The following is a 26,577-nucleotide window of genomic DNA, read 5'->3' on the forward strand; positions in this document are numbered from 1 at the left end:
TAGGTTATTAAATAACTAAGTGGTTAGTGGGGCATTATCTTACCTGCCCCAGGAATTTCAGGTTCTGTGTGCAGTTCAGAAACTTTACAATACCTAGTCCTTTACATTTTAACTCAGGCTTTGCAGCTTAGAAACTTTACCCTTTCAGTCAGAGCAGGGACCCTGATCAAGGACCCAGGAGGACATAGCTACAGGCAGGTTGGCTTGATCCTTCTGCTTGAGATCCTGTTCATAGCTGACTTACTAGCCAAACTAAATGAATGTGATCCCGGCCTGCCAGCCAGATACATCTGAGGAGCCTCAGGGGAAATTCACCAGAAGCCAAGACAGTGCAAACAAGGGGTGGATGCTGTTGGGAGACATTTTCATGGGTCTCCAGCATTTCTGTGCCTCCTGTGAACAGAGACACTGACTGCCTATGTTCCAGACTGTGTTTCCAAGGATGTTGGCATGAGAGGAACAACCTCAAAAGAGATAGAATCTCATTTCCTAGAAAGGGGCAGGTTTACTTACAGACTTGAAAGACGGTACACCCTACCTTCTCTTTCTTCTACACCTGACTGGCCCCTGACAGAGACAACCATGATCAAGAGTGAACCCTTCTAGGCTGGGGATGTCGCTCAGTGGTAGAGTGCTTGCTTATCTGGTATGCGTGAGGCCCTGAGTTCGATCCTCAGCACCACACACACACACACACATACACACACACACACACACACAAAATCAATAAAATGAAAAAATAAAAATTGCTGGGGATGTAATGTAGTGGTAGAGCACTTGCCTAGTATGTGTGAGGCCATGGGTTTAACCCCCAGGAACACACACACACACACACACACACACTCACACACAGAAGTGAATTCTTCTAAACCTGCTGCAGACCTGTTTTCCAGAAAGCTCTCTCTCTCTCCTCTCTGTGGCTCACCTTTCCCCAGTTTCTTCTCTGCCTTCTTTTGTAGCCAAATGACTTCCTGCTTTACGTTCCCTGTGGCCTCAGGAGCTGTCCTCAAAAATAGCTTCTGGGTCCAGGGAAGGTTTGAATGGAGCCAACTGTGAAGATGGGGCATGGACCAGCCATCATTCCAGCCACCCCAGGGCATAAAGTTCTATTTGTCAGGGGGCAACTACAGGCAGAGATGTGGCAGTGCGTCTGCAGCTCAAGGCACAGCTGGATGGGCAGTCTTGTTTAGGGTTCCAGAAGCACCTGGCCCTGTAACGCCCTTCATTCAGGCTGTCATGATATGGTGGGAGTTTCCTCTCGGGAAGTGGCCTTGTAAAACGGCGTCTAAAGCTCAGCCACTGACCCCCCTGTTTCGTGTTGACTAATTCAAAAAGCTAAGCTCAGGGAGGAGGAAACATGCCTAGAGCCGTGTGGCTCTGTCTCCTTGGCCTGCTTTGAATGGGGTTCCTGGGAACTGCTCAGGAAGCAGTGGGCCTGTGCTGGAGGCAAGCCCTCTCTCTATTCATCTGCCCAACAGAGAAGTTTTGTGTTCTGGCACATGAGTGTTGTTCCAGTCCCTAGGGCTGGACCGGATGCCAAGGCGGCCAATGTTTCTCACTCCCAGTTTCATCCTCTGAACCCCTAAGATGCAACCTTCCTGGCCCTCGCAGCCCTGCCCTAAGTTGTCTGCCCTTTCCCTCGGCCTCACCATGTAGCTGAAGCCCTTATTTCATGGCCAGTGCATCGTTTCAAGATCTCCCGAAGCTGACTGCTACCCCCTCTAGGTGCTTTATCTGATGATCCTTCCATGGATGAGACAAAAGGAAGCAGTGTCGGTTCCTCTCCAGGGCAGCCAGGTTTCCTGGGGCAACAGCTGGGACTCAGATCCCCAAGAGGACACCAAGTCAGGATGGACTGAGAGCTGGGCTTCCAGGCCTCATTCATCCTCTAAGGTTCTTTTTAGACCTGAACAAGCCAATCCTCCGTTATGTACCTGCGAAATTCCTAGAAAAGAATAGAACTGGAGGTGATGCCTGTACCTAGGTGGATATGAAAATTTAACTTGAGGTTATCAGTCCGGAAGAGTAATTTCATTGTTCTAGTGTTTATGTACTATACAAAAAAAAAAAAAAAAAAAACCCCAAAATGACTGAGTATGGTGATGCCCGCCTGTAATCCCAGGTACTCCGGAGGCTGAGGCAGGAGGATCACAAGTTCAAGGCCAGCTTCAGCAACTTAGTGAGACCCTATCTCAAAACAAAACTACAAAAGGGAGGGGAATGTGGCTCAGTGGTAGAATACGACTGGTTTCAATCCACAATGCCACACACACAAAAAGGGAATTGAAATAAAATAAAAACATCTAAAACATCTGTTACCAAATATACCAACAAATAAAAGTATTTTCAATGCAGATTCTTCCTAAAGAAGCAGAATAGAGCCTGCTTGAATATTTCAAAATATTTTACACTAATAAATGGTCTCACCTGTCAGCACATCCATAATAAAACCTTCCCCCATGGAAATGGGCTTTTTAATCCAAAGCCTCTCCTTCCCACTCCCCATGCCCTTGGCCATGCGTTCATCTTTCTCTCTGAGGCTGACTTGGTGGAGTCATGTACTTTGCTCTGGAAACCAGAAGGGTTCTGCCAAGTGTCTCTCCCCACCTAGAAGATCAGACAGGCCCTGACACATCCATTTCCATAATACCTAAACAGTGTCCTGTGGAAGTAGAGTTCTAGAATGTTCATGCACTGACCTGGGGATAGAATTCCTTCTCCATAAAGCTCTCTATTTAAAAAGCACCACTTCCATGAGGTCTCCTGAGTGGCCCTTCCTAGTCCCCAGATCTTACACCTCTTCTGAGTAAACTACCTAACTCCTGGGGGCAGAGGAAGTCACCTTCCAGAAGATAGCAGACACTGAGTTTTACTTATAAACAGTATTTATACTAAAGATGATGCATTTAATTGTGTTTGAATCACTGTCACCCTTGAACCAGGGCACAGAGGTTTAGATTGTAAACCTTACAATGTTGAGAAGGCATCATTGACATTTTGAAACTGGCAGAAGTATTTGTGAGAGGTTCAGGAGAGAGAGAGAAGAGTTTTGGGGTGACTAGATTTTCACCTGAGTAACTAGATGAGTGTACTTTTTATTGAGATAATGAGATTAGGGGTTGGAAGAAGTTGGGGCTGGGTGTAGAAACTTCTGGTAAAGCATTTTTAGAGGGGAAAAAAAACCACTCTGATCTTGATAAAGTGTAGGATCAGCTTTCAAAGTGTCCTTATTTGTATTCCCTTTGTTTAACTCCAAAAATGTGTCATTCTTAGAAGTTTAGCAATCTTTTCCGTTATTTTCAATCCCGTTTACACCATCTAGGTACACCACCTTCTACAAATAATCCAGTGTAAGTGAGAAATAGAAAGTGAGAGGCGGGACATGAGGGAGATGAGTAGGGAGCCAGGATCCTTTGATTTGAAAAAGGGCTTATACTTGCTAACATTTTACTGTGCCCCATTCTTTGTTCAGTTAAGACCTAATGACATCTCCTACAGCACTGATATAGACCTTCAGAATGAGCAACTAGCAATTCTGCGACTCTTCGACTCAAAATTTACAGATATTAATAGGTTCTCAGTGTGTAAACATGCATCTTGCATGTAGATTTTTTTGTTGTTGTTGTTATTGGGAGTTGAACCCATGTACTCTTAACCACTGAGCCACATCCCCAGCCCTTTGTTATATTTTTATTTAGAGATAGAGTCTCCCTGAGTTGCTTAGGGCCTCACTAAGTTGCTGAGGCCAACTTTGAATTCACATCCTCCTGTCTCAATCTTCCAAGCTGCTGGGACTATAGATGTGGGCCTCCTCACCCACATGTATATTTTTATATTTAATAAGAAAAGACTACTGCTGAGCACAAATCTTTTGAAACAAGGACTTATGGGCATTAATTTGCTGGTATCATGATTTGGATGGGAACTGGCTTTGTAGTTAGAACTGACTTTGAATCCTGGCTCTTTCACTAATTCATTCTGTGGTTATCTTACAAAACTTTTTAAAGCATCATTATACTCACCTATTAAAAAAATGTGTAATGGTAACAATGCTTGCATATGTGTTTCGGTGAGGATAAAGTTGGAATTTCTATGTAAAGCAAACCAGAGGAGCTCCTGGTAGCACTAGCCACATTGCCCCTATGTTCATAAGGCCTGAGGGACCACGCACAACTGGCAATATCCAGAAGTGCCCACCATTCGTCTCTTTGTCCCCTTCCCTTGGATAGAGATTGTTTCCCAGACCCAGCTGCCATTGGCACTGATGCTTCTAGACCTGAGAGATGGCTAGAGAGTGACAGTGACATTCCAAAGTCCAGAAGCTGTGTGGTACGCTCTCTATTGGGATGGCTAGACACTGTCTGAGCTGATAGAGAGCTCACCGCTGCAAACACATGCATTTAATTAAAGCCGTGGATGAAATGCATACACTGGGGGCTGGGGATGTGGCTCAAGCGGTAGCGCGCTCGCCTAGCATGCGTGCGGCCCGGGTTCGATCCTCAGCACCACATACCAACAAAGATGTTGTGTCCGCCGAGAACTAAGAAAAAATAAATAAATGTTAAAATTCTCTCTCTCTCTCTCTGTCCCCCCCCACCTCTCACTCTCTCTTTAAAAAAAAAAAAAAAAAAAAAGAAATGCATACACTGGGGACACCAAGACACTGAATTGTATTAAAACAATCCTGATAGTATTGAGAGACATATTTTTTTTGAAAACAAATTCATACAAAGATCAATGTATTTTCAAACCTTATTTATGACTATTGAAATTATCTTTATTTCTTTTATTTATTTCTTTATTTATTTTTATTGGTTGTTCAAAACATTACAAAGCTCTTGACATATCATATTTCATACATTAGATTCAAGTTGGTGGAGCAGGAAGAAAAGATCAACATTAAACAGAGACATGAGGTGGGAGGGAAAGGGAGAGAAAAGGGAAATTGCATGGTAATGGAGGGAGACCCTCATTGTTATACAAAATTATCTTTATTTCTGCAGAGAGGTGCGATTTCTCTTTGCATCGAAAGAGAACAAGAGAAAGGATTACCTGAAACAATGGTTTCCTAGGCGGGATAGTGCCATTCCTATTTATTTATTTATTTATTTATTTATTTATTTTTGGTGTGTGAGGCAAGCACTTTACCAACTGAGCTACCTCCCCAGCCCCTGGACCATGTTTATACTCTGACCATGAAGGTTGGGAACCCCTTCTGGGGTGCTAAGAAGTTGAAATAGGTGGGTTTTTTAATTAGAAGATAATTATGTAAAAGTTAAGAATGCTGCCTGGAGCCTTGATTATAAATAAGCTCATCTTCAGAGCCACTTGGAATAAAAACTTGCCCCCGACACGGAGAAGACTGACTCGGCAAATGAGGCGCATGCGCATTGGGAGAGGATGGGCAGGGAACCCCCTTGCGGGGATCCAACCGGCAAGGCAAAGGGACTTGGGGATTTGAGTTGACTTCCAGCAGCGTGACCTCAGTGCTTTGTGTCCTCTGTGGTCAGTGGAGCAGGAAGCTCTCAGCCAACATTTGCCCGCCTTTCAGTCTCGTCTGGATTGTTCCGTAGCCTCAGCTTTGTTTCCAGCCTCTGCTTCCATTCTTCTCTAAGCCTGAAAATAGAAACAAAACACACACAGCCTGGCATTCATCTCCATGGCTATGGATCCCGGGTTGCTGCCTTTCCTTTACCCCCTGCAGTGGTGTGTGTGGTTGGGAGTTCAAAGGGCATGCAGAGGACCTGCAGAGTTATTTATTTATTTATTTATTTAGGCCCTAGGGTTTGAACCTAGAGGCACTTTACCACTGAACTACCTTCCCAGTCCTTTTCATCTTTTGAGACAGGATCTTGCTAAGTTGCTTAGGGCCTTACTGAGTTGCTGAGACTGGCCTTGAACTTGCCATCCTCCTGCCTCTGCCTCGCGAGTTGCTGAGATGACAGGGTTTGCACCACCACAATGAACTCAGACCTGAAGATTTAAATATGTGCTTGGATACATCTAGTACCCAAGTGAAAGTGAACGGACTTTCTGTTCCCAGGATTTTAATCTAGATCCTCTGAAATTTTCCTTTGAAAACATAATGTGCAGGAGCAAGAAACTCTGTCCATCTGGAATTCTTGGCACAGCAAAGCTACTCTTCAAAAACAGACTGAGAGCCCGGTGTGGTGGCACACACACCTGTAATCCCAGCGACTTGGGAGGCTGAGAAAGGAGGATCAAAAGTTTAAGACCAAGCCTTGGCAACTGAGTGAGCCCATACTACTGAAGACAACTTCGGCAGTAGACTGTCTACATGCCACGGTGGTCACGCAGTGAAGTCCTTTGGACAGAAGGAAAGGAAGGTCCTTCAAACAGAAGGAAGATGTCACCAAACAGAAATCGGGCAACACAGTGGAATGACGAGCACCTGAAAAGCAGCTCCCTGGGACAGGCCAGTGACCCTTTCCTTACTGTTTAAATCTCTTGAAAAGCTCATTGACTGTTGAGAACAAAACTGTTAGTGATGTAACGTGGGGCTTATAATATTTGTGAAGGCAAAACTGTACCTTGTACAATAGCCCAAAGACCTGGAGGGGAGAAATGGGAATTTGCCAGAGTAAGGTTTTATATACTACCTGGGGCCCGACGAAGTATCTCCTGAAGGTAGACTGAGATAAGGGAAGGGTAAATACTGTAAATCCTAAAGCAACCACCAAAATAACAAATAGCTGTAGCTAAAAAGCCTAACAGATTAGCTGGGTGTGGTGGCACACCTCTGTTGTTCCAGCACTTAGGAGGCTGAGGTCGGAGAACCACTTGAACCAGGTATTTAAAACCAGCTTGGCAGCACAGTGACACCCTGTGTGTGTGTGTGGGGGGGGAGGGGGGCATTGCTAAAATAAAATCACAAAAAATATCCAATTAATTCAAAAGAAGGCCTAAAGAGAGAGAGACGGGATAAAGAACAGATGAGAGAAATAAAATAGAAGACAATAGAAGATGGTAGATTTAAGCCAAATCATGCCAATGAATGTTAATGGTATAAGCAATCCAATTAAAATGTAAAGATTGCCAAATTGGATATAAAAAAAGTCATATCCAAATCTGTGTGGCCTACAAGAAACCCACTTTAAATGTTCAACTTCTCTAGTAATTGGAGAAATGCAAACCAAAACTACCCTAAGATTTCATCTTACTCCAGTCAGAATGCCAATTATCAAGGAATACAAGCAATAATAAGTGTTGGCAAGGATGTGGAGAAAAAGATACACTCATACATTGCTGGTGTCACTGCAAATTGGTGCAACCACTATGGAAAGCAGTATGGAGATTCCCCAGAAAATTTGGAATGGAACCACCATTTGACCCAGCTATCCCACTCCTCTGTCTTTATCCAAAGGACTTAAAATCAGCATACTATAGTGACACCGCCACAACAATGTTCATAGAAGCTCAGTTCACAATAGCTAAACTGTGGAACCAACCTAGATGCCCTTCAACAGATGAATGGATAAAGAAACCGTGGTACATAAACACAATGGAATATTACTCAGCATTAAAAGAGAATAGAATTATGGCATTTACAGGTAAATGGATGGACTTGGAGAATATCATGCTAAGTAAAGTTAGTCAATCCCCAAAAACCAAAGGCCGAATGTTCTCTCTGATAAGTGGATGCAGATCCATAGGGGATGGAGGGTGTGAATGGAGGAACTTTGATTGGGCAAAGGGGAGAGAGGGAAGGGGAGGGGACAAGGGGGCAGGAACGATGGTGGAATGAGATGAACATTATTACCCTAGGTACATATGTGGCTGCACATGTGGTGCGACTCTACATCATGTACAACCAGAGAAATGAAAAGTTGTTCTCCATTTGTGTACAATGATTGAAATGCATTCTGCTATCATGTATAACTAATTAGAACAAATAAAAAATAAAATAAAAATGAATCATACTGAAAAACAAAGACATCCACTTTAAAGACTAGTAAATTTTAAGATAAAGGATGGAAAAATATCATGTCAACCCTAATGCAAGAAATCTGTAGTGGTTTTATTAATATCAGACAGAATAGATTTCAAGCAAAGAATAATATCAGAGAGAAGTTTGTTTCCTAATAAAGGGGTTAATTTGCCAAGAGAACATAAATATCCTCAACATTTATGTACCCTGTCACGAGCCGTCCATGGGCTGAGTGTGGCTTGTGTTGTGCATAGTAGCCTCTGGAGGGGACAGGCCTGGTACTGTGAACTCCCTGTCAAGGGATTGATGGCATGATGTGGGTGCACCTCCCCCTCCAGCTCTGCCTAAGATCCCACACAGCACCTGAGATGGCTGTGACTCATCAAGATGTCAATCAATCTGCTGCCCACCAGACATCAGTAAGCAAGACTCCACCCTTAAAACCATATCCCCCTCGGGTGCACCCACTTATAAAATAAAGGGATTCTGGGCTCACACTCTTTATTTCCAGTGCTCTTTCCAGTGTGGAAGCTGACCCTTAAGGTCGCAGAGCCATCCCTCCCTCCATCTGAAAAACTTATGTCTGTGTTGTGTGATTTTTCTCCACTTTCTTAGTTTAATGTTGCGGCCAGCTCTTTTAAACCCAGTCATCTTGTCTGTGTTGGTCGTGGGTGAGAGTATCCAATAACAGGGATTCAAAATAAATGAAGCAAAATGTGACAGAACTTCAAGAATAGGCCCATCTACAATTATAGTCAGAGATTTGAATACTCACGTTTCATCAGTCAATAAAAAAATAGCAAAGAACCCAATAAGGATACAGAACATTCAAACGCTGTTATCAACCAACTTGACATGATTGACATTTATAAAACAATCCCCCAATAGCAGCAGAACACACATTTTCTCTTCAAATGGACGTGGAATATTTATGAGTGTAAAATATTCTGGGCCATATAACAAGTCTTAATAAAGTTAAAATAATTCAATTTATACAATGATCTTTGACCACAATCATTAAGTTAGAATAAGTAAGAGAAAGCCATCTGGAAAATCCCCAAGATATTTGAAACTAAAGAACACAACTCTAAATAGCCTACCATTCAAAGAAATGATCAAAAATTGAAATTTTAGTAAATCAAGTAATGACAAAAATATGAAATAGGGATAAATTTGACAAAAGATGTATAAGATCTTTATTCTGAAAACTGTAAACCAGTTACAGTAGACCAGAATAAAGGGAAAAATATATATCATGTTCATCTCTCAAAAACTATATATTATTAAAACATCAGTTTTTCTCAAGTTGATCTATAGGTTCAACTCCATCCAAATTAAACCTAGCAGACTTCTTTAAATAATAGAAATTGACAGGCTGCTTCTAAAATTAATATGGATGTGCAAAGTACTTAGAATAGCAAAAACAACTTTAAAAAGAAAAAGTGTTAAGACTTATATTACCTGACTATTATTGTAAAGTTAAATAATTAAGATAATGACCACACAAATGAGAAATGGAATATAAATAGACCCATATGTTTATGAGTAATTGATTTTCAAAAAATGTGCAAGGAAACACAGTGGAGAAAGGATAATTTTTTTCAATGAATGGTGTTGGAACCACTGTATACCCATATACAAAAAGTGAACTTCAATCCACACCTCATGTTATATTAAAAAGTTAAGGGGCTGGGGTGTAGCTCAGGGGTAGAGTGCTTGCAAGGCCTGTATTTGATCTCCAGCAATGGAGAAAAAAATAAAAATGAATTATTAACCTAAATGTAAGACTTAACAACCTTAAATATTCTAGAAATACAACATAGAAGATAATCTTTGTGACCTTAAGATAGACAAAGACTTCTTAGATACAACACCAAAATCAAAATCCATAAAAGAAAAATAGTGTTTTGGATAAATCAGACTTGATCAAAATTGGGAGCTTCTCTGTAAAATAATAAACCCAAAGAAAATAGAAAAGATAAAATAGTAAACATAAGAGAAGAAATTCTGGAATAGTTCTCATCTTATTAGGGAGACATGGATATTGATGGAAAAAAAATAAGAATAAAAAATAGAGAAAGAAGGAAATGAAATTAAATACTCTTAGGTGGTAGAAACACATCATTTAAAATAAATATAAAAGGAATAAATCTGGCAATTAATGTCTAAAAATGTCCAGTTGGAAAAACTCCAATGCAAGTACATGCTGTTTAAAACGCTGGTGGCGCACGTGGGTCATCCAGCGACTCAGGAGGTTAAGGCCCTAGGATGACAAGTTCGAGGCCAGCCTCAGCAACTTAGGAAGGCCCTAAGCAACTTAGCAAAACCCTGACGAAAGAAAGAAAGAGAGAGAGAGAGAGAGAGAGAAATTAAAAGAGATGGGGATGTTGTTCAGGGGTTAAGTGCCCCTGGGTTCAAGTTCTGGTACAAAAAAACAAATAAACAAACAAACAAACAAAAAAAACCCAAGATACATCTAAGTTGCAAGAACAAAGAAGACTTTAAAAAAAAAGATATGTAAGGAAAATATTCATAAAAATAAAGTAAATGTGATAATATAAATAGTTGGTAAAAAAGGCTTTTGATCAAAAGAACATTGTCAGAGATAAAGAGACTCATTGCCTAATGAAAAGGTTTGCTTCAGCAAAAAGATATTACCATTCTAAACCTCATATACCTCATAACATAGCCTTAAAATATATGATGAAGAAATGGATGGAACTTGGATTGTACAGAGGTAGTGAGGAGGAAGGGAAATGGTACTCTTTTTTTTTTTCTCCCAAGATAACATTTTAAAAATATCCTTTATTATACAATATTTCAAGCACATAAAAAAGTAGAGGCTAGCAATTGTGAATTCCTTTGTATCCACCCTCACTCCTACTCCCAGCTTTAATAGCTCATGGATGATCTTATTTCCCACATCTTCCTTACCCTGCATTTTAAACACAAACCCAGACATCATTTAATTTCATCTGGAAATAACTCAGTATGAAATACTCATCTGCACATGCACACACACATACACACACTCGTACACACACACACACACACATGCTGTAAATAATTTGGTATGGTAACTATATTCAGTAGTTTGTCCTTACAAGAACTCCTTAAAAAGGAAACTATCTTGCCATCATCACACTTGCAACATTAATCAGAAGTACTTGATTTCATAAAGTATCAAGTCCGTTAAAACCCCCAATTATATTATAATTTTATTTGTATTTATTTTTTGGTACTTGGGATTGAACTCAGGGGCACTCAACCACTGAGCCACATCCCCAGCCCTATTTTGTATTTTATTTAGAGACAGGGTCTCACTGAGTTGCTCAGTGCCTCGCCATTGCTGAAGCTGGCTTGGAACTTGTGATCCTCCTGCCTCAGCCTCCCCATCCGCTGAGATTATAGGCATGTGCCACTGAGCCCAGCTTCTTACAATTTTTAACCGTTTGGTTGGTTCCATCAAGATACAAATAAAGAACATATATTCCTGGTTGTCGCTCTGTTAAGTTTCTTTTAATATGTCGGTTCTCCCTCATCCTTCTTCCCCTTCCCTGCCAATTGTTCTGAAACCAAGCTGTTCTTCAGAGCTTGCAGAGGCTGGATCTTGTTGACTGTATACCTGTGGTGACCAGAACCACTCATCTCCTCCATATCCTATCAGTTGGTGGTAGAACTAGAGGCTTGGTTAGATACAAGTTCTTTTCCCTCTCCTCCTCCTCCTCCTCCTCCTCCTCCTCCTCCTCCTCCTCCTTTCTTTTTGGCAAGACTAGTTCATGGGTGGTATGATGGACAACCATCTTATTTTATCTCTTTTTTGATGTTAGCAGACTTTGGTCATGGTTTATATGTGATTTACGTTCACTAGATGTTGCCAAGTGCTAATCATTTATTTCTCAGTCCTTTCTCATTTATGCTCTGGAGCCTGGAGCCACGGAGGTAGAGCCCTCTGGCAGGAGCTGTGTTACAGAAAGGATGAAGTCACCTCCAGGAAACAGGACCCAGAGCAGGAAGGACATTGGGAGGAAATGGGTGGAATTTCCCTCCAGTCCTCTCACCTCCTGTTGACAAAACCTAGCCAGAGGACACAGGACAAAGGGATCAAGGATCACCCTAGGAGGAGGGGTCAGCTGAGGGAGAACTGATGGGGGTGGTAGCTAGTCTCCAATCCTACAGGGAAGGTCAAGGTTGGGGCACAGAGTAAGCAGCAAAGACCCATAAGAGAGATGATTTTGTAGTTATCTTGAATCCAGTCAATCATATAATTCTTGAACACATTACTATATGTTTAGCATTGCAGCAGAGACTTTGGGGAATACAGAGAAAATTATTAAAATGACTGTTTCTCTGTTCCACATATGCAGCATACTCACTGCCTCGGGCCACTTTCACATGGCGTGTCTTCAGCCTAGGATGCTCTTCTCCATTCCTCTCTCTTTGCCCAGTTCTCCTTAGCCTGAAAGATGTCAGGTGGTGGGTACGTTGCTAGATACCTGTAGAGCCAGATTTCAGAGTACAGGCTGGCAATTCCAGCAAGCCTACACATCTGTGTGCCAGCTCTACAAGCAGCTGTACCCCGAGGATGACAGAACCAGTTCCTTTCTGGAACTGCAGAAAGGAACGCTCAGATTCTGCATTGGTGGCATCTGTGTTGACTCCCAGACCAGTTCCAAAATGGGGACTGTTTGTGCACACACCTTTGCATGTGAGTAGCTGGGATGCTTCATTTACTAAGGAAAGAAGCTCCAGGGCATACTCCTTTACCTCACCGTAATGAAAGAAAGTAACTCCTCAGCGTTGGTCCTCTCCTAGTGTCTGTTTCTCTATGAAAAACAGTGAGGAGCGGGGCACGGTGGTGCACGCCCGTAATCCCAGCAGCTCGGGAGGCTAACGCTGGAGGATTGCGAGTTCCAAGCCAGCCTCAGCAATGACGAGGCCCTAAGCAACTCAGTGAGACTCTGTCTCTAAATAAAATACAAAATAGGGCTGGGGATGTGGCTCAGTGGTTGAGTGCCCCTGAGTTCAATCCCCAGTACCAAAATTAAAAAAAAAAAAAAAGCGGGGAAACGGACACAGGGAGATCTGGTAGAGACCTTGGGGGTGACCCAGGCAGCCTGGTGCAGAGGGTCTTGCTCTTAACCGCTGTTCTGCACCTGCTCTCGCCTCACTCACTCTTTCTCTTTCATTGTGATTTTCTCCTCCAAGGATGTCATCTTTTCACGTCCTGCTGCTGCTAGATTTGACCCTGGATTAAGCAGGAGCGCAGTGGAGAGAGGAGAACTAGGCCAGGCCCCATGTTCTGTCCCTTATGAACCTCTTCATAGTGGAGCCTCCCAAAGCCTAATGATCTGGGTAACTATCTTGCCATTTTGAGAAGGGACAACATAGAGTGGAGGTGGAGCTGGGACCCCTGTGGAGCCAAGCTACAGGAATCAAATTGGAAGAGTGGAGGATAAATAGGTTAGTTTTCTGTCACATACAATTACCTTACAGTTATTTCTTACATGCATAGAGGGATGCTGCATTATTTTTGTTTTTGTTTTCTTTTTGGTACCAGGGATCAAACCCAGCGGCGCTTAACCACTGGGCCATATCCTCAGACCTTTTATGTATTTTATTTACAGACAAGGTCTCGCTGAGTTGCTAGGTGCCTCGCTAAATTGCTAAGGCTGGCTTTGAACTCATGATCCTCCTGCCTCAGCCTCCTGAGTCGCTGGGATCATAGGCGTGTGCTACGGTGCATTATTTTTAATGCTGTAACAAACTGTACAATTTGTTTAAACAAACTTCCAATTTTGTTCACCCCAAGTTTGTGCCTGGCTGGGAGCCTTTGGTTTCTGCATTGTCCTCTGGCCAGTCTCACTCCATTTGAGGGCACACTCAAGTGTAGGATTCATTGCAGCCTCACTGAGTGGACTGGCCTGGGGGAAAGATGACAGGAATGAAGGAATGATTGACACCAACTCAGTTTCTCCAGGGGTCTCGGGGTGAGATGCCCTGACCTGCACTAGAGCAGATAGGATGGTGTCGGGGGTTAAGGCTGAGCAGGTGTCTCTGAGGAGAAGGCGGATTCCCCTGGAGGGCTGGGGCTGGAGAGCGACAGTGAGGTTAACACGTGAATTGGTGCATGTTCCCAGCCTAGCAACTGTGCATCAAGGGCCCGGCCACATGGCCAGCACACGGTCCCACCATCTATACTACCAGCAAGCAAGAGCCTCAGCAAATACAGTTGGTGGAGCTGTTCCCTTTGAGGAGACAGAGAACCAGGTCCCCCTCTGCAGCCTGTGGGGCTTCCCATAACATGCCTGAGGGCAGTGAGCGTGCAGATTCACGGTGACCTGCCCTGGTCTGCATGTCACTGGGGACCCCTAGCCCCTGCCAGCCATATTCTAGGAACTGCACCCTCCAGTGTCGCCACTCAGATAATAACGCTGGGAATGAGGATCCATTTCCTTTGTGGGATCGTTTTTCATAGACACATGTGTCATCTCAGCTCCCACAGTGTAACGGCGACAAAGGAGAGAGTTTCTTTAATTTTCGGCATCAAAGGATCACATGTATGGAAAACGTAAATAATTACATTCTCTGGAATGCCCATCTGGCATTCTGGAGAAATCGATTTTTGCTTTTACAGACTAATAAAGTGATAATGAGGAGTCAATGAAGAGTTGAGGATTGTCACTCGGGTGGTCCCTTGCAGATGCTGCAGATGTTGATAGTAGGGCAGTTGTGTGTTGGGGGCAGCAGGGGCTACATGGAAACCCTTTGTATTTTTTTTTTTTTTGCTTAATTTGGCTGAGAGCATAGAATTGATCTAAAAAGAAAGCCTCTTTTAAGAAAGACCAATTAATTTTTTTAAAAAATAGACAAACAGCCAGGTGTGGTGGCGTTCGCCTGTAATCCCAGCCGATCGGGAGGCTGAGGCAGGAGGATCGTGAGTTCAAAGCCAGCCTCAGCAATTTAGTGAGGCCCTAAGCAACTCAGTGAAACCCTGTCTCTAAATAAAATACAAAAAAAAAAAAAAAAAAAAAAAAAACCAAATAGGGCTGGGGATGTGGCTGAGTGGTTAAGCACCCCTGGATTCACTCCTCTGTACCAAAAAGAAAAAAGACAACCAGGCCTCCTACTTTCTCAGTGCGCTCCTTCCCAGCCGGTATTCCTCCGACTCCCTGTAGTAGGTCTGTTTGCCAATCTCTCTTTCCCAAAAGCGCTTGAGATCGTGGCAGGTGTTCCCGCAGAAGACCTCCCGGCGGCGGGCGTACTGATTGTTCATCCCCTGGAAGAGAAAAGAGCAGCCAAACCCTGTAAAACAGGAGCCCTCGGCTCTCCTGGGTACAGAGTCCGTGATAATTCAGACCCACGATTTCCACCAGGGAGACCCTGGCCAGCCACAGGACCTCTGTGAGGGACAAGGCTCGGCTCACCACTCCCTGTTCTTGTTGTCAGGATACCTGAGACGTCGATGCAAGTGGAAGGTGGCCCATACCTGAACAGGTGGGCCAGGAACAGGTCATCGGCAAACACCTCTGTCCTTCCTTCCTCCTTCAGGAAGAATCATTCCTCAGCTGTTTACTGGCAAGTGTGTGTGCCACTGATTTGTGCACCTTGGATCCCTCCGCCATGGCAGCATCCTGGTGAGATGGGCAGGACCTTCCTCACGATGGGGGACATTTGAGGAATTACAGAAACGGCTTGGGGGTCCCAATGAGAACTGGCAAGGGCAGGCTGTATACTTTTGAAAGTTTTCAAGTCCTTTACTACAGGGGCCCCAATGTCTAACACACCCAGAGCAAGCTGCTTTGAGCTGCACCTGCATGCACACACGTGTGACCATTTGTACACGTGCCAGTGCTTGCGTGTGGAATTATATATGTCAAATGATCAAAATGCTCTCTATTCGACATGAAGAAACTTTGCCCAAGTACCAGGACTCAGTGAGTTCAGCAGACAGATCAAAAACCAGGGACTGAAGCCAGGCATGGTGGTGCATGCCTGTAATACCAATGATTCAAGGGGCTGAGGCAGGAAGTGCAGGTTCAAGGTCGGCCTTGGCATCTTGGCAAGCCTGGTCTCAAAAGTAAATAGATAGATAGATAAATAAATAAGTAAATAAGTAAATAACTAACTAACGAAATAAGTAAATAACTAAACAACTAAATAAATAAATAAGATAAAAGACCTGAGAATGTAGCTCATTGGGGAAGTATGGTTTTCTGAGTGACCAGGACAATGGAACAGGGGTGGGGGAGAGACGGGTATGAAGCTAGATGTCTTCTCCAGTCCTGTGTCCCTACCGACCTTGTACCTTGTACTCATTACAAAAATTCTTTGGGCACCAAGTTACTTATCTTTAAAATTTCTCTCAAATTCATATTTGATGACAAATGTGAAAAGTTTGCAATTTATAAAATTCTGAATAAATAGAGGGGTTGACTATCCCTCATCTAAAATGTTTGGAACCAAAAGTGTTTTGGATTTTGGATTTTTTTTGCAGGGGGGGAGGGGGTGGGGGGGATGGATTTGAGAATCTTTGCAAATACATAATAGAATATTTGGGGGGACTAAGACCCGAGTCAAAACATGACGTTCATTTATGTTTCAAATATACCTTATACACATAGCTTGAAGGTAATTTTATATAATATTTTAAATAAATTTGTGCATGAAACAAAATTTCGAGGTATGGAATCTTCCACTTGTGGTATCCTGTAAGCACGCAAAAAGGTTTGGATTTTGGAGCATTTTGGAGCTGGGATTTTAAATCAGGGTTTGCCCAACCTATGATTAAAGAACTTGGTCCTGGCCCTTTGATTATCTCAGACCATTGTCTGGCTTAGGGACATCACCAGCCAAAGTGAATTGAAAACACTGACACCGCAAATTAGCATGAATTTTCCCTATTCATCCATAATAGTGAGTGTTCATCTTCTTGGGTACGTGACCAAGAGTCATTTATCTCTATCCCTGGCCTGTTGGTCACCACTTAGTAATCCTTAGATGACAGGGCAGAGATCTAGGTTTAACAATCCTGCCACGGGTCCATGCCCAGAAAGAGCATTTGGTAAGAACTTTTATCCCTGTGTCCTTTACAAGGTGAGCCCCGCTATGCCAGGACATTGGGATGTGTCCCATGTGTAGAAGAAGGAAGAAGTGTGTCTTTCCAAGGAATAGCAGGGTTCTCCCTGGGCTGAAGGTTGACATCCCTCTCTACCTCCCTCTACTAGGTCACGTGACCACCTAACCAGTTGTTTTGCTAGAATATTCTGGTGACACGATGGTATAAATAAGTGAGATCTTCTCCAAGAAAACACACATTTCATTTTTAGACAAATACCTTGTCTTCCTTCCCCCCCCCCCCACCCATGGTCCTCATTATGAGCAGAACTGTAGCAGCTGCTGTTATCCATTTTATAGCTTCCAGGAAACAAAAGTAATGTCAACTTTAGAAATTTACTTTTGGAAAATCATAAAAAAGAAGGCAGAAAGAAAATACTAAAGATACCTAGAGCCACTCTCCCCCGCATCCTCAAGGGCTGACTCTGGGATTAGGCAGGGTCTCCCCTCCAGTGACTTTAGGTATCATGGAGAACGAAGTAGATACAGACTTGTCACAGGCACTGGAACTTCGTGGGATAGCTGCTGGGGTCGGGGAGCATGAGGAAAGTCCCTGACTTGGTCTGAGAGGTTTCATGACTTTTTAGGGGAAGGACAATTGGACCAAGGGAGTAGAGTAACCAGGAGCCAGAATGGCCTGGGCGAGGCCTGAGGGACCTGCTGGGCCAGACACAGAAGCAGACATGGGCTCATTTGGGGTAGGGATGGGGGAAGAGACTGACTGAAGAGTGGCCTGGGGCACTTCTTAAGGTGATGGACATGTCCTGGATCTTGTTTGTAATGATGATTACATACATGTCTGCATTCTCCAAAAATTCTCAGACTGTGCACTTAAAAAGAGGGAGTTTTATTACCCTTAAACTATGCCTCCATAAAGGTAGAAAAAAAAAATTCTTCTGTCTTTGGACTAGAGATTCATCCAAGATCCCCGACTCTATCTCACGTCCTGGGAGATTCCGTCAGCATCTCCTCATGAGGGTTCAGCCCGTTCATTCCTCCACAGGGAACGTGTGTTTCTGTGAGAACGGTCTCCAGGATGGGGACCATTGCTCCACCTTGCAGAAGTGATGAGGAGACTGTCATTGGAAAGCCCTTTGGAAACAGGGGATTATCATAGATAAATAGTTCTAACCCCTTGGACCTCTTTAGCCAAGAACACCATCTACCAGGCGGCAGCTGTATCAGGAGAATCAGCGTTAACCTCAATGACAATTATGAACTTCATGTCCCAAAATCAATTAATGATTAAACAGTCTCATTAATTCAGCTCAACAAAACTTGTTGGACTTTGACCATCTGTGAGGCATCTATGACGCATGAGGGTCTCACTAAAGTTTAGTGAGCCAAACAAGACAAAGGAACGTTTGTCCCTCTTGAGGCCCAATGCTGTGCCAGCAGTTTAATTTCTCAAGTCTCAGGTTACATAGAGCATTAAAGTCAAATTAAGGAATTGAATTTTTTTTTTTAAGAGTTTTGGCTTACACTGATCATTCTCAGACTTTTTGGCCAGAGTGGCTCCTTTGAGACCAGCAAAAGGTGCATAGCTGCCAACGTGCTTCATGCATAGACAGCACCTCATGAAAGCAACTATTTTGTGATTATTTTCCCCAATTTTTATTTATTTATTTTTTTGGTACTGGGGATTGAACCCAGGGGCGCTTAACCATTGAGTCGCATCCTCAGCCCTTTTTTAATTTTTTATTTTGAGACAGGGTCTTGTTAGTTGCTTAAGACCTCATTAAGTTGCTGAGGCTGGCCTTGAACTCAGGATCCTCCTGCATCAGCCTCCTGAGTCACTGGGATAACAGGCTTGTGTCTGACTATTTTTCAAGATTTTAAAAAAAGTTTAAAAATTTAATCACTTTTTGAATTTTTCTTTATGATCATAACTTAAGTTGAAGGGAAGAGTTCCATTTCTGGGTTAGGTGGAAGGAACACACACCGCAGCTCCCAAGTCTGCACAGAGCACATGCTGCAGCCCTGTGAAGGCACTAATAGGGACAGTAGGAGGTGGACTGGGGAAGAAGATCAGAGTCTTAGTCACTATTGAGTGGTGCTGAGCTTTCCATTTTTTTCTCTGTTACCCCTAGCTGAGTCTCAAGGCAACCTGGTACCCTAATCAATAAACAGGCTAATTCTCAAAATGTCCAACAAATACATGAAAATATTGTCAATGTCCTTAGCACTCAGGGAAACACAAATCAAAACTATCAAAACTACCCTGAAGCCTGGGCATGGTGGCCCACGCCTGTAATCCCAGCAGCTGGGGAGACTGAGGCAGGAGGATCTGAAGTTCAAAGCCAGCTTCAGCAATAGCAAGGCGCTAAGCAATTCAATGAGACCCTGTCTCTAATAAAATACAAAATTGGGCTGGGGATGTGGCTCAGTGGTCGAGTGCCCCTGAGTTCAATCCCTGGTACCCCTCCAAAAAAACAAACAACAACAACAAAAAACTACACTGAAATTTCATCTCACTCCAGTGGATGATGAAATTTGATGATAGCATCAAGAATATAAATAGTAAGGGCCTAGTCCAGTGGAACATGACTGTAATCTCAACGGCTCCGAAGGCTGAGGCAAGAGGATCATGAGTTCAAAGCCAGTCTCAGCAAAAGTGAGGTACTAAGTAACTCAGTGAGACCCTGTCTCTAAATAAAATACAAAATAGGGCTAGGGATGTGACTCAGTGGTTGAATGCCCCTGAATTCAAACCCTGGTGCAAAAAAAAAAAAGAATATAAATAGTAAGGGATGGGGTTGTAGTGCAAGTGGTAGAGCACTTGCCTATCATGGATGAAGCACTAGGTTTGATTCTCAGCACCGCATATAAATAAATAAAATAAAGGTCCATTTAATGACTAAAAAATATTATTTTCAAAAATAAATAGTAAGTGCTAATGAGAATATGGGGGAAAGGAAGACTTATGCATTGTTGGTGGGATTTTAAATTAGAACACTCTGGAAATCAGTATGGAGGTTCCTCAAACTATTGGGAATGGAACCACCTTATGACCCAGTTATTCGACTCCTTGGTTTTAATAGTCAGACATGCATACCCATGTTTACAGCAGCACAATTCACATTAGCCAATCTACAAAACCAGCCTAAGTGTCTGTCAACATAGATAAAGAAAATATGGAATATATACACATGGAGTTTTATTCAGCCATAAAGAAAAATGAAATGATGTTATTTGCCAGAAAATGGAAGGAACTTAAGATCACTATGTTAAGCAAAATAAGCCAAACTGAGAAGGTCAAGGGTCGTGTGTTTTCTCTATGTGGAAGCTATCAAGAAAAAATAAATAAAATGGGGGAGGGGGTCACATGCAAATAGAAGGGAGAGCAGTAGAGGAAGGGGAAGGGGGAGGAGAGGGAGGAAGGAAGAGAAAGGGAAGATAATTTGGAATTAAATTAACCAAATTATATCATGTGCATGTATGAATATGTAACAATTGAACCTATTCTGTCTAACTGTAATGCACCAATAAAAAATTTAAAAATAAGATATTTTTTAAAAAGACTCAAGGCAAACCGAAACCCAGAAATGGAACGTGGGCAAAGAGAGCTCCAAGCAGCTGTCTGATTCTGGGGAGGGTGGACCTCTAATGCTCAGAGAATGGGAGAAAACATTTGTTGCAACAGTGAAAAGAACTGAATACGAGTCAGGTCCGCAGACCAAAGCCTGAGGGCAGAAACACTTGCTCTCCGCTAGGGGGCGCTGCGTCCTAAGAGAGGACAGCGAACCTCCCGACTCTCCTCACCTTAGAAGCTTCAAGGATCCCAAGTGAATGTGGCGGCCACAGAAAGCGCACCCTGGAACTGGGTCACCAGAGTCCCAGATTTCCAGCCAAAGACTGAAAAAGGGGCTTGCAGAAAATTGGAAAGGAGAAGGATTGAGGGGTGCAGGAAGTTATGTTTGAAGAAATAATAGTCAAAACTTCCCAAATTTGGCAAAAAAACCAAAAATCATTGATCTGTAGAGTCAACAAGTTGAGCCAATTCCAAATAGAATCAATAGAAAGAAAATCTATAACCAGACATATCATAGTCAAACTCCTGAAAATTGAGAAAAAATAACCGAGCATTGAAAACAGCTCAACCTTCAAAATGCAGGAACAAAAATGAATGGAACTGGAAGGAGGAGAAATACAAATCCACAGGTACTGTTGGAGACTTCTTTTCTCCTCTCTTGATAATCAAAAGAACTAGTAGAGAGAAATCACAGATTAAAACAAACAAACAAACAAAAAAAAAAAAACTGAACATCTGGACATCGTGGTGCTTTAATCCCAGCTGTTTGGGAGGCTGAGGCAGGAAGATCATGAGTTCAAAGCCAGCCTCAGCAACTTAGTGAGTCCCTAAGCAACTCAGCGAGACCCTGTATCTACATAAAACATGAAAAAAAAAAAGGGGGGAGGGGAGGGGGGCTGGGGATGTGGCTCAGTGGTAAAGTGCCTTGGGTTCAATTCCCCGTACTGGAAAAAACAAAACCCAAAACCACCATTAACTACCTAGAGCCAAGTGTGATGTACAGAATGCTCACCCAATGAAAGCAGAATTTGGATTCAAGTGCACACTGAACAAACCATACAAAACTTTCCTGGAGCTAGTGAGCTAATTTAGCAAGGATACAGGATGTGAAATCAATACACAAAAACTTAACATTGTGCTTCTTAGCAAGGAGCACTCAGAAACTGACCTTTAAACACAGTATTGGTGCTGGGATGTGACTCAGTGGTGGAGTACTGGCATGCAGCCTGGGGCCGGGGAGATGAGGAAATCAACCATTCTGTATTCTGATTGAGATTGTAGTTAAGCCCACAAACTGCATGTATGTAAAATCCACTGAAATGAGCACACACAGGCCATTTTTTAAAACTACGTGTTAATATAAAAACAAAAATTTTAAAACATAGAACAGAAAAAGCTTTTAGTCAAAGGTATTTATTTTGACTTTTTACCGATTCAATGAGATTCAGTCACTGAAGTCTCAAAGATGATTTACTGTCATCGAAAACCACCCAGCCTTACTACTTACTGTCCCATGAACCAGCAGCAACAGGATCACCCAGGACTAGGTACGAGGGTGGAATTTATCAAGCTCAAAGTCTGAATAAAAATATGCATTTTTGGGTTGGGATGTAGCTAGAGGGCTTGCCTGGCATGCTCAAGGCAACACACACACACACACACACACACACACACACACACACACACACAGCATTTCAGCCTGATCCCCAGATGATCCATGTGCCTGTTACAGTTTAGGAAGTTCAGCTTCAGAGTTATTAAGACCAAACCTGAAGTGCACCCTCCCATGCACTGGTCTTGGGAGAAGGCCGTGGAGTGGCTCCATGGGAGCATTTGAGGGGGTCCCTTCTCTGTGGTTTTGGCATCTCTCAGTCAATATGTTCTGTTTTTGTTTACCATATCTCATCTTATCTGAGTCTCATGTGAATGCTGGTACTCACTTCTGGCTTTCTCCAAGTTTAAGTTGATTTGAATGCATCATTTAATTGTGTAAATTAAACATGGAAAAGCCTTATTAAGATTTCTAAGTCATTCCCAAGAAGACACAAGGAAGGAGTTTCAAAAGGAAAGATGAACCCCAACAGCTGAAAAAAGCCAGGTTTACAAGGAATAGGTCCATTTCCTTTCCCTGTAGAAATGTAAAATGAACCTCATCCCAGGCACACTCAGGTTCCACAGCTTTACCTTTGAGATGGAATCTGCTCTGTCTCCTCAGCTCCGGGGCTCACAGGGGTCACGGCCTGGTCCTGAAACCTCAGGGTCTCCACCTTTTATACCAGGCGTGGGGAGTTACAGGAACGCCCAAGCCGGTCAAGGTTACAGGCCCTGAATTAGTAGCAGAATCACAGAGATCTTCTTCCAGGTGGAAAATAGTCCCCATCCCTGCTCCCACTGCCCACCCCAGGACAGGCAAGCCTCGGGTCTGGCAGGCTCTGTAGGGGCCATGACTTGGCCAGAGGCAGAGCTCAAGTTCAGAGCATGCTCAGGATTATGTGTGAGCAGGAATCCTTAGAGCAGCAGGCAAAGCTGCCTTCCAACTTTGGAGGCTAAGGAACCCTGGTTGATGTGATAAGTCACACTTTGGGGTCACCTTGCAGGATGACTTAGAGAAGCGTGTTGTTCTATGGAGCTGTTAATCCATGGATAGAGCTGGGTGGTGACAGACTGGTTTCCAGCAAAAGGCATCAAACCAAGAAGGGCTTCTCCGTCCAAAGTGCCCTTCACACCCTTTCAGTGAGCATGCTGTATTCTTTAAATTTTTTTTTTTTTTTTTTTTTTTTTTTAGTTATAGGTGAACACAATCCCTTTATTTTATGTGGAGCTGAGGATTGAACCCAGTGCCTCACATGTGCTAGGCATGTGCTCTACCACTGGGCTACAATCCCAGCCCCCAAACTGTATTCTTGAATGGAACATGTGGGGTGGTCTCTGCTCCTGAGAGTAGACATGGGTCAAGTTGTAATCAAACCCTTTTGCACTCTGATGGGCATGCTTATGACAGGTTCCAAGAGTCACAGAATCCATGCCAAGGGTGACACTGATATCACTGGAGGTGAAGAGTATCCCCCATGGGATGGGGTGTTGCTCAGTGGTAGAGTGAATGCTTAGCATGCTCCAGGCTCTAGGTTCTGTCCCCATTGTTCCCCCCAAATCCATTTTGACTTAATGTTTTTCTGCTAATAACATGTTATATACAAACAGAGAGAATATGATAAAATGGCAGTAAAACATTTCTATTGTAAGATCGTGAGGTTTTTGTTTGTTTTTTATTTTTTTCTTGTTGTTTTTTAAAATTATTTTTAGATGATGATGGACTTTTATTTTATTAATTTATTTATATGTGGTGCTCAGAATCACACATGCTAGGCAAGTGCTCCACCACTGAGCCACAACTTTTTGTTTGTTTTTGAGGTGGGGTCCTCCTATGTTGCCAGGATCCTGGGCTTAAGTGATCCTCCTAGCCTCAGCCTCTCGCTGAGTGGCTGGGACTGTAGGCATGTACCACGGTGCCCAGCTAAGATTTTAAGTATTTTTTTAAAATATTTATTTTTTAGTTGTAGTTGAACACAATATCTTTATTTTATTTATTTATTTTTATGTGGTGCTGAGGATTGAACCCGGGCCGCATGCATGCCAGACGACCGCGCTACCGCCTGAGCCACATTCCCAGCCCCCAAGATTTTAAATATTTATTTTCTCTTTTTAAAAATCCATAGCATACTGAGGATTTAATAGGCAGAAGATTATCTTGTAGGATTGGTGTTAGTGTTATTGTTAGACTGACACTAAACTCTGGGAAAGCTTTTTGATTGTGTGTGTGTGTGTGTGTGTGTGTGTGTGTGGTGCTGGGGATCAAACCCAGGGCTTTGTGCATTCGAGGCAAGCACTCTACCAACTAAACTATATCCCCAGCCCTGGGAAGGCTTTTTGATTACATTAAGTTCAATGAAGCCTACATTCAATTTCATTGAATCCATGAGTGAGTCCTCCAAGAAATGGCTTATAAAGTCAAGTGTAACTTGCGACCCCTCTTGGGCTCACAAGTGATCTGGAAACCCCACCTGGCCCACTAACATAGCATTTCATAGCCTTTCTCATTCTTTTTTTAACTTCAAAGAACAAGCATTTCTGATTTTTCCCAGTTCCACTAAATTTTGAATAATCCACCTTCTGAATTTCCAGAATCTCGTTCTTTGTTTTTAATTTATTCAATGGATTTGATTCTTAATGAAGTTCTTCTCAATGGGAATGAAGCTGAGCATCTTATTTAGAAGGAAGATGGCCCTGAACCCATGGTATCTACAGACTTTCTCTAAGAAGATTAAGACTCCAGAAAATCTGAAGGAGTGTGTGTGTGTGTGTGTGTGTGTGTGTGTGTGTGTGTGTGTGTGTGTGTGTGTTTGGAAGATAACGTTTCCTCAGAGGCTCTGGCTAAGATTTCCTTTTCTTAAGAAAATAAAAACACGCAGGAGGACATGGTGGCACATGCCTATAATCCCAGCTGCTCCAGAGGCTGAGGCAGGAGGATTGAAAGCTCAAAGCCAGCCTCAGCAACTTAGAAAGACTCTAGCTCAAAAAAAGAAAGAAAGAAAGAAGAAAGAAAACTGAGACACAAGAGTAAATACCTTACTTGAGATCCTGTTAATAGCAAGTGACAGCTGTGCTTGGTGGCACACACCTGTAATACCAACTACTTGAGACATTGAGGCAGGAGGATCAGAAATTCAGGCCAGCCTGAGCAATTTGATGAGATAATTGTCTCAAAATGAAAAATAAAAGCGGCTGGGAGTATATAGATCAGTGGTAGAAGACTCTTGGAGTTTCGATCCCCAGTCTTGCAAAATAAGTTAGTGAATAAACTGTAATGAGTGACAGATTGGTTTTGAAGTCCAGGAGCCTAATTTCAAATCCTTAATCCAATGTGAGCTCCAGCCCCTTACAGGTGACCCCTGACTTAGAGGCCACACCCAGACTTTCCCGTGTCTCTGCCCCGCGGTTTCCTATGATGAGCTACATAGAGAAGGAAGTTGAGACTACATGAAGAGTGTTGAGGGTTAGCAGATACAAAATAAGAAGAGCAATCACACGCAGGTCCGATTCCCACAGGACTTACCTGTGTTCCACAGGACAGTCACAGTAGTGGAGGGCATAAGGGCTCTCGAGTTGGGCTTGATTTTGTTTTGCTTTGTATGAACTTTGGGTTTTGGAATAATTAAAAGTTCACAGGAAGTTGAAAAGAAATGTACAGGGAAGTCCTGAGCACCCTTCACCCTGCCTCCCCAGCCTTAGCACTTTTCTCTAAGGAGAAAGGCACTAATAAGCCACCTCCTGGCATTGGGTGTGCCTGGGGAGTGAAAGTGGCCATTGTGTCTCCAGCTCCTGTGTGAGTCATGGGGACAGTGCAGAGCCTAATTGATTTCTAGTCACACTTACTCCTGAGTCAACCCAGCATTTTCTGGGTTGAGAGTTCCAATGACTAGCTTCTTGGACTCTGCCTGGCAAGACAGGGTTGTACAAAAGCTATGTGACTGAAGTGGTTTTTGGAAGCAGGACAGAAGCAGGGGCCACAGCTCTTGAAGGGCATTTGGAAATGAAGCTGCTTTGCCCCTCAGTGTGGCTCCTGTCCCAGAGCACAGCCTGGTAAATGGAGAGGTTGCTTCTGTTATTACTGGTGTTCTCACAGCAACAATAAACCTTTCCTCCTTCTCCCTTCTAAGAAATAGGGGATTTATGCCGCTTCGGTTTTTGACCATCGGTTGTCCCAAAAATAAATGAAGGAAAATTGCAGGGGTTGCCAAGGCCCAGCTGGATTTGGGAACATTTGCATTTGGTACACCATGTGTTCCTGGCTCTCGGAGCTGGGCTTTTAGATGTGGTGGTGGGAAAGGCGGGGAGAAACTGAAATCAATAGCATGAGGAGAGGACTTATCTATGGAAGATAACAACTAGGTTTAAAAAAACCAGGAATCCTAACCATCAG

At 43.1% G+C, this 26,577-nt stretch overlaps 1 protein-coding gene across 1 annotated transcript; it reads right to left on the reverse strand.

Annotated features, from left to right (window-relative positions):
• Nucleotides 1-4,991: 4,991 nt before the first annotated feature.
• Fam240a (family with sequence similarity 240 member A) lies at nucleotides 4,992-25,857 on the reverse strand. The gene is made up of 4 exons (XM_013361815.4): nucleotides 25,711-25,857; nucleotides 22,782-22,922; nucleotides 15,079-15,227; nucleotides 4,992-5,616 (listed from the first exon to the last, which is right to left on the reverse strand). Exons 3-4 carry the CDS (start codon nucleotides 15,222-15,224, stop codon nucleotides 5,526-5,528), a joined length of 237 nt encoding a protein of 78 aa, XP_013217269.1. The 5' UTR covers nucleotides 15,225-15,227; nucleotides 22,782-22,922; nucleotides 25,711-25,857; the 3' UTR covers nucleotides 4,992-5,525.
• Between the last annotated feature and the right edge of the window lie 720 nt (nucleotides 25,858-26,577).

Source organism: Ictidomys tridecemlineatus, chromosome 2 (assembly GCF_052094955.1).
Source record: "Ictidomys tridecemlineatus isolate mIctTri1 chromosome 2, mIctTri1.hap1, whole genome shotgun sequence".
Classification (NCBI taxonomy): domain Eukaryota; kingdom Metazoa; phylum Chordata; class Mammalia; order Rodentia; family Sciuridae; genus Ictidomys; species Ictidomys tridecemlineatus.